This window comes from Rana temporaria, chromosome 5 (genome assembly GCF_905171775.1).
Source record: "Rana temporaria chromosome 5, aRanTem1.1, whole genome shotgun sequence".
NCBI classification, from domain to species: Eukaryota; Metazoa; Chordata; class Amphibia; order Anura; family Ranidae; genus Rana; species Rana temporaria.
The window spans coordinates 318,291,035-318,300,307 of record NC_053493.1 but is presented as its reverse complement, the minus strand read 5'-3'; the positions used below and the strand labels follow the sequence as shown (position 1 = coordinate 318,300,307).

The following is a 9,273-nucleotide window of genomic DNA, read 5'->3' as shown; positions in this document are numbered from 1 at the left end:
TGAAACCTTTGTAATGGCCATCCTGCGGGTCCACAGAGACCTTACCAACAGAACTAAGAGAGACCTAACAAACCTACCTAACAGATTCTCCAAAAAATATAATACTGTACATGTTTTTTTTCATGCTAAGCATCTAACAAAAACTAAAATATCAATTTTGGGTGGACCGAACCTAGGATTTTGAATGATATAGTATGTTAATTCAATAGATAATATATTTGTTCTTTTTAGATGGCTGTAGATAGAGAAGACACACATCTATGCATACTCTCAAAAGAAATGAAAGGTATGTTGCATTGGTTATACAAAGTCAAAGATCTTTTTATTCTAAATATATAATAATGCCATTTAAGAGGCGGTTCACACAGGGGCGACTCAGCCACCTGACAAGTCGCGCTCCGCTCTATTCAATAGAACCATTCTAATAGGAGCAATGCAAGACGCTCCGACTTAGAAAAAGGTTCTTGTATGACTTTGGGGGCGACTCGGGGCGACTTGCATTGACTTCAATACAGAAGTCATTTTGCAAGTCGCCTCTCAAGTCGTCTTTAGATCGCCTTACCGAGTCGTGCCGCCCCTGTGTGAAACGGCTCTAAAGGTCAGCAAAATTAAATATTTGATGAAACTATATTGTGTGTGTATATTTATTTATATTTATTTGTTTTGATAATATAATAGTAATGTACTGTATATAATATATAATAAAAACACGGTTATGAAGCAGAGTGCTATTCAAATAAATAGAGAGAAACAAAATGTCAGGAGAGGGATCGCCAAGTCAATTACCTGTCATAATTATGTGACCAGCCTCTCCTCCAATCATTAACTTTTCTCTGCAGCAGATAGAACTCTGTGAAGTTGATTTACTAAATGCAAATCCACTTTGCACTACAAGTGCAGTCACTTTAGATCTGAGGGGAAGATGTGAAATGACAGGAAGCTCTACTGATTTTTATCATCCAATCATGTGCAAGCAAAAATTCAGTTTTTTTATTTCCCTTGCATGCCCCTTTCAGATCTACAGCGACTGCACTTCCAAGTGCATTTGCAATGCACTTGTAGTGTGCAGTGTATTTGCTTTAGTAAATCAACCCCTATGTGTCAGCACATGATATACACAGTGGCCTGCATTTTTTGAGTGAAGAGTAAATGTCAGGCCACAGTGTGGAGTAATACTGCAATGTTCAACAAAGAGTGAATAGCAGTATCTGCTCACTGTTTTAAATTGGCCCTATTGTGTGACTCCAGACTTTCTTTTCAGACCTAATTAGGACCATCTCATATGGTGGTAATTTGCTGTGAAAGAGGGCACAGACTGGATTTACTGAAGTATGAAGTGGTGTGAAAATAGATGACATACAGTTGGGCCCATTTATTAAAGAGTTAAATGTGATGAAGTAAGCCTGTGTTTAAATCAGACATGTAATTCTGAAGAAACTTAGCTTTTTCCCTTCATCTTTTTGGTTTGTTGATGTTTTAGTAAATCAGACCCAGGATCAATATAGCTTTAATTTGGTAGTTTAGTGACTGTCCACACAATAAAGTGAATTCTTACTAATCAAAGCTTATGTTTACTCTACCGAGCAGTGGCAGCTGGTGCCCCAGCTGGTCAGTCAGTCACCCCCCCGTTCCTCGAACATCAGCCCACCAACCCAACAGTTACCCCATCTAGGTCACGGGCAGCGCTTGCTCCCCGTCGTCTTCACCCAGCGACTCCTCTGCTTCATGGGAGCTTCCCCTGCATTTCTCCTTCTCCTCCTCAACGGCCAATATGATCGTTTCTCCTCTTGGCCAATCGGGTCTCCCTTTCTGATTGGCTTGGAGGAGAATCGAGAAGACAATAGCAAATATTAATTCGCTATTGTCACACAAATGGGTGGGCTCAGACCACAGTGCTCTGTGCCCTGAGCCCACCATTTTTGAAGCTTATTAAAGCCTCTATCTCTAATCCTGTGCTTCTAAAAAAAACAACAACATTGGAATCTATGCTTTTGGCACCATGCATATAGATTAGGGGCCAGACACATGGATTAAGGAGACGGCGCCCCTGCACTCTGTATGGATGGGCCGCCACTGCTACCAATGGAATATTCAGTCAGCTTAGTGTAGTAATGTCCCCCAAAAGGAGCTGCTGGAAATGTTCAGCTCTCCTACCATTTTTAGGGATGACCCCACCAGTAACGGGACCCACAAATACACTGACAAACTAATAGGGCTAAATTGAGGCTTCAATAAAGCAGACATAACCTCTACATAAAAGTATTAGCTTTAAACAGTTTGACGGTGACTAAAGGCATTGATATGGGAGCTGGGAGTGTGGAGAATGACATTGCAGGTGGCAATAAACAGAAGTCAATGCAATAAGAATCTCCAATATGTAGTGATAACAGATACAGCTAAGGACTGAGGTCCTATGTTCATCTACTAAATCTAACTAACCACTGGCTACGGGTTCTACTATTGGCAGTAATGCCCCAAAGAGTGTAGGTGAAGTGTTAAATATCGACACAAGGCCGATCACCATTCTGACATCTAATGAATGTCCTCAGATGGCAGTTCCTACAGGCAGGATGGAAGCAGATGAGAAGTAGACCATACTTTCCTGGATGGGTAAGATGTGGATTGCATTTTACCTGGCTGCAGGTATCTCTTTCCCTTAGATGCAGATGTCAGGGTCTCTGTGTTTTGTCTTTGGTAATTTTGCAGGGAGCAGAGTGACCACAATCTCAGGTCACCCCCTCTCTCTGATGCCTGTGACCCCTACCCTTGTGTTGCACTCTGTCTTCCTTTCCCAGGCTCTGCACTCTCCATCCCCATTGTGAATGTGGCCATTCACAGTCCTCCTGTTTCTGCTGCTGATGTGGTCAATCACATTCTAGCTCCCTCCTGGCTTATCAATCAAATAGCCCAGGAGACAAGCAAGCTGCAGGTACTTGATGTTTCTGCTGCAGTAAGAGTGCCAACTATGAGTATGAAGTGGGACATCTTGGATAGTTAATTCATGACCATAAGTATGGTAGTATACCCTTTAGATGGAGGAGGTTTCTTGAGTCCATAGCGACCATTTCCCAATGATGTTTTAGAATGGGCAAAGTCTTACTAGGCCCCTGGCATTAGATTTGTTCCTATTATGAAAATAATGTGTGCAGGATTTTACCTAGTCCTTACAATCTTGACTAAGGTTGGGCCACCAAACTTATGCATTGGATCAGTCCCAGTGTCTTATGAGTTCCAAAGTGTCCTGCTAATGGATGATCATGGAAAGTTTTTTAGCAAATGTGGCCACATTTCCTAAGGAACAAAGATCCTGCTATTATACCACCAAGCCACCTCTTTCTTCTTACAGGTGTTGTTCACAGATTCTGGGTAGAGTGCAGAGGCTTGCTGAATGGATGACATTAGATAAGGCTGTATCAGTAAGAAATTGTGAGAGGACAGAATGGTATCTGAGAAGGAAGAGTCAGCGAACATGCAGGATAAGGCATACACTCTTCCATTCTTGGACCTTGGGCAATAAATAATGTGAAAAAAAAACAAGTCCCACCTGGCCCAAAGTGGTATCAGACATTTAGCAGTCCTTAGGTACTGTAGATTTTTGTGTTTGGTGAATAATAGGATGGGCTTTCCAATAGATATGACCCCCTTCAAATGCTGACTTGATTGCCAGTAGTTGCTTGTCACCAAGATTCTTTCCAGCTTGGCTCAACTTTGGGAAAAGAAGGCCACAGGATGCAGTACAGGCATACCCCACTTTTAAGTACACAATAGCTTTTATTTACTAAAGCTGGAAAGTGCAAAATTAGGCTCACTTCTGCATAGAAACCAATGAGCTTCCTGGTTTTATTACAAAAGCTTAATTGAACAAGCTTTGGTAAGAAGCTCATTAGTTTCTATGCAGAAGTGAGCCTGATTTTGCACTTTCCAGCTTTAGTAAATAAACCCCATTGTGTACTTAAAAGTGGGGTATGCCTGTATAGCCTTTGGACCCTGGCACTGTGACAAGATAAGGTATTTAACAGTCTGTGTATAAACTGAGATCCTGTTCTTCAGGTTTGTAATGCAGAGCTTTAAACCAGGTTCTTTGTATGGCCAGAAGTTTGTGGGCACCCAGGAGCTTGTTGGACATAGTATTTTAAAATCATGGATATTTTTAGAGAGTTGACCCCCCTTTGTGGCTATAACAGCCTCCCCTTTTCCTGGGAAGGCTTTTTATATTTTGTAGTGTGCCTTTTCAGCCAAAAGAGCATTTGTAAGAAGACCTACCTCACAATCAGCATTTACTTTGCAATAGTTAATATATAGTTAACTGCAACAAAACAAACATGTAAAGAGTGCAATTTGCTTGGTGTTTAAGTAATTTTTATATTAGGGAATATTTTCAGTTCAAATAAAAAAAATTGCATATTATCCATGTATTTGAAATGTATTTTTCTGTGTGAAAGTTGCAGAAGTCCCTCTGTTGACGCTTCTATTAATTGGTTCCCAGTAGGAGTGCATCTTTCTATTTTATCATTGGTTGGAAGTGGAGTTGACTTGTTAATTATCCACAACACAAATAAGCAAGAAGTTTTTGGAAATGAACTTCATGGCTGACTACAGATTTAAAGCCTTGTGGAGAGTGTATTTATTTTCACACAGTTCTGTAAAATAATAGTGAAAAGACAATACAATCACACTACATATTTATATAGGTATGTGCTTACCGGAATTACACTCTATTTTCTTACTTTACTAAAGAAAGTCAGACTAGGATCTACTAAAAAAGTCAGGCTAGGATCTTTTACATAAACATATTCCAATAATCCAGTGCCGTACCAAGCATAAAATACTCTCAAGTGATGCTCGTCCACAAGCACTGAAATTGTTAATCACCACAGAGTTTAAAAGCATGTAATGGAAAAAAATAAAAATAAAAGAATATAGTCCAGTCCCAGCGACAACATGAAGTTTCATTTTGAATAGAGATGAGTGAGGCCTCGTACACACGACCGAACATGTCTGCTGAAACTGGTCCGCGGACCAGTTTCCGCGGACATGTCCGACCGTGTGTAGGGCCTACCGGACCGGATTCCTGGCCGAGCGGACAGGTTTCCAGCGGACAAAAGTTTCTTAGCATGCTAAGAAACTTGTCTGCTGGAAGCCTGTCCGTCGGACATGTCCGATGGTCAGTACGACTCATTGGACATGTCCGCTGGCCCGAGATCACGCGCATGGCGTCGAAGTGATTCGACGCATGAGTGGAAGCATTGAACTTCTGGGTTCGCGCACGTCGCCGCGTCATCGCCGCCGCCACGTCACCGCGTCGTCACCGCATATTCTGTCCGCGGGGAATTTGGTCTGATGGTGTGTACACACATCAGACCAAATGATCCCAGCAGACATGTCCGATGAAAACGGTCTGCGGACCGTTTACATCGGACATGTCTGGTCGTGTGTACGAGGCCTCAGACTCTCTGTAAGAGTCAGATCTAATGGGAAATGTCTCCTTGTGGACACAGACAAATGCAAATTTATAGTAGGGAGAAGAATAGTTAGAACATCTGGCAATATTTTAATTACTGGTGACAACCTCACCCCCCATTTCTGCTATAGCATAAAAGGGACCGGAAATAATGGAAAATCTCCCCAATAGGGTCATAGACAAAGTTGAAAATCCAGACAGACATTTTCTAATTAATATGTTTTTAATGCAATTTAATTTAATGCACATAGTTCAGGGGTCATGACTAAATAATGTACAAATGCAGGGGTCAGGATTAAGTAGTGCACAAAAATCAGGGGTCAGAATTAAGGCTAAACTGTGTGTAACTTAAAGTGGAAGTTCAGCCTAAAACTAACGTTAGGCCCGACCTTCGACCGTTTCGGTGTTCTTTGAACACCCAAATTTCCTGTGCGTTCAGCAGGCTGTTCATCACCTGGTGATGTCACCTGGTGTCACCTGGTGGCCCCGACCCTTACCTATATAAGAACTGGCGGAGCCTGCAGTAGGCGGTTTGCCTTCATTGACGGCGGAGTCCAACAGTGGTGATAGGCATTGGATCTACATCGGTGGACAATAGTGTTTTTATTTTTTTTAAATAAAGGAATTGTCAAAAACCTGTCTACTGTTTTTATTAATTTTGACACTTTTTTTGGTGAATGGGTAGGGGTACAATATACCCCATACTCATTCACATGGGGGGGTGGGTCTGGGGGCCCCCTTGTTAAAGGGGTATTCCAGAGTCTGATAAGCCCCCCACCCGCAGACCTCCACAACCACAGCCCAGGGTTGTGGAGAAAAGGCCCTTGTCCCCATCAATATAGGACCAGGCTCCATAGCACCCACCATAGCACAGGGTGCTCACTTTGCCAGGCAGCGTGCTCGGATAAGGGTCTGGTATGGATTTTGGGGGTCTCGAGACTTTTTATTTGGCGGAAGGGCCTGGTATGAACAAGAGGGGGGGTGTCCCATGCTGTTTTTTTAAACCACAATTCAATTTAAATGTAATTTGACTTGTTTCTTTTTATTTGGAAATATAATTTTTGCTGCAGCATGTTCTATACATGTTACAGATGTGCCACATTACAGGCAGACCAATGGGACCCCCCAGGCACTATATTTGAAGGAATTTTAAATTTTTATTGTTTCACTTTAAGCATCATTAAAATCACTGCTCCTTTGAAAACTATTGTTTATAAAAAAAATGCATTGATACATGTCCCCCAGGGCAGTACCCAAACCCCCAAACCCTTTGTAAATACCACCAAAAGAAAGCTATATCTGTCTCTGCCATCTGAATGGCCGCACACTTGTCATTTAAAGTGCAACAGCACTGAAAGCTGAAAAGTGGCCTGGACAGGAAGAGGGTGAAAGTGCCCTGTAGGCAAGTGGTTAATTAATTGATTTCATAATGAAGTCTTCTAATGCTGCACTATGAGAGCCTCCTTTTTATCTTGTCCTGTATTTTTGGCATGATACTGAATGGCATTTAACAAGGCAATGATACAGCAGAAAGACTGCTGTGTGGGAAGTGTTTGGGGATCAGGCTGCAGGTTACTCGAGACACAGATCTATTCATCCAGCCCATCCATCAATTGTAATACATGCATTGTTTGCCTATATTCAGAAGGTTGAAGCCTACTATTTTTTACCTCTGGGTCACGGTTGCCTCATTTCCCCTGTTTGCGGATCCAGGATTTGGATGTCACACACACACACACACACAGATATATATCTCTATATATAGATATATAGAAAAAAATATATAGATATATATATATATAGCTATAGATGCTCATAAGTTTACAGAGTTTATGATTTCTTGGCCAATGGAGAATACGAATGAAAACACAAAAACTTTTTGTTCACTCATGGTTAGTGTTTGGCTGAAGCCATTTATTATCAATCAACTGTGTTTACTCTTTTTAAATCATAATCACAACAGAAACTACCCAAATGACCCTGATCAAAAGTTTACATACCCTGATGATTTTTGCCTGATAACATGCACACAAGTTGACACAAAGGGGTTTGAATGGCTATTAAAGGTAACCATCCTCACCTGTGATATGCTTGCTTGTAATTAGTGTGTGTGTGTGTGTGTGTGTAAAAAGGTCAATGAGTTTCTGGACTCCTGACAGACCCTTGCATCTTTCATCCAATTCTGCACTGACATTTCTGGATTATGAGTCATGGAGAAAGCAAAAGAATTGTCAAAGGATCTACGGGGGAAAAGATGAACTGTATAAAACAAGAAAGGGATATAAAAAGATATCCTAGGAACTGAGAATGCCAATCGGCAGTATTCAAACGCTAATCAAGAAGTGGAAAATGAGGGATTCTGTTGAAACCAAACCACGGTCAGGTAGACCAACTAAAATTTCAGCCACAACTACCAGGAAAATAGTTTGGGATGCAAAGAAAAACCCACAAATAACTTTAAATGAAATACAGGACTCTCTGGAAACATGTGGTGAGACTGCTTCAAGATGCACAATAAGGAGGCACTTTAAGAAAGACAGGATGCATGGTCGAGTCGCCAGAAGAATGCCATTAATACGCAAATGCCACAAAGTATCCCTCTTACAATACGCCAAACAGTACAGAGACAAGCCTCAAACCTTCTGACACAAAGTCATTTGGAGTGATGAGACCAACATTTTCAGTCAACAAGGCCTATGATGAAAGGTACACCATTCCTACTGTGAAACACGGAGGTGGATCGCTGATGTTTTGGGGATGTGTGAGCTACAAAGTCACAGGAAATTTGGTCAAAATTTATGGCAAGATGAATGCAGTATGTTATCAAAAAATACTGGAGGAACATTTGCATTCAACAGCCAGGAAGCTGCGCATGGGACGTATTTGGACATTCCAACATGACAATGATCCAAAACACAAGTCCATTGGCTACAGCAGAATAAAGTGAAGGTTCTGGAGTGGCCATTTCAGTCTCCTGACCTCAATTTATCATTGAGCCACTCTGGGGAGATGTCAAAATGTGCAATTCATGCAAGACAGCCCAAGAATTTCCAGGAACTGGAGGCTTTTTGCCAAGAGGAATGGGCAGCTTTACCATCTGAGAAGATAAAGAGCCTCATCCACAAATACCACAAAAGACTTCAAGCGGTTATTGATGTTAAAGGGTGAAATACACGGTATTAAGAACTGGGGTATGTAAACTTTTGATCAGGGTCATTTGGGTAGTTTCTGTTGTGATTATGATTTAAAAAGAGTAAACACTGTTGATTGATAATAAATGGATTCAGGGAAACACTAACCATAAGTGAAAGAAAAGTTTTTGTGTTATCATTCATATTCTCTGAAAAATTGCCAGAAATGATAAATTCTGCCAGTGTATGTAAACTTATGAGCACAACTGTATATATATAACATTTATTTATGACACTTTATTATTAAGTTTATGTATTACATAATACATGTATTGCAAAATGTATTTATTTGGTGCATATATTTTGTGATTACTTAATCCTTACTTCTAAATTCTGTGTTTTACTTATTAAGTAACATACAGAGTTCAGGGGTCAAGATTAACCACTTCAGCCCTGAAAAGTTTTACCTCCTTTTTTCTATTTACCACTGCGCTACTTTAACTGGTAATTGTTTGGTCATGCAACACTGTACCCAAACAAAATGTATATTGTTTCTTCACACATATAGAGCTTTCTTTTGGTGGTATTTAATCATCACTGGGTTTTTTATTTTTTATTATATAAACAAAATATTTTTTGCTTTCTGCTATTAAACATATTAAATAAAGAAAATTTAAAAAA

At 40.6% G+C, this 9,273-nt stretch overlaps 1 protein-coding gene across 6 annotated transcripts in view; it reads left to right on the top strand.

Moving 5' to 3' along the window:
* Positions 1–235: 235 nt before the first annotated feature.
* ST18 (ST18 C2H2C-type zinc finger transcription factor) overlaps positions 236–9,273 on the top strand; it is a 154,779-nt gene continuing 145,741 nt past the window's right edge. For all 6 annotated transcript variants that reach the window (XR_005749501.1, XM_040354187.1, XM_040354186.1 and 3 more), the window contains exon 1: positions 236–286. Coding sequence is in view for 5 of the 6 variants with exons in the window: in XM_040354187.1 (XP_040210121.1) it covers positions 280–286 (7 nt within the window). In the remaining variant the exon portion in view is untranslated. The remainder of the gene's footprint in view (positions 287–9,273) is intronic.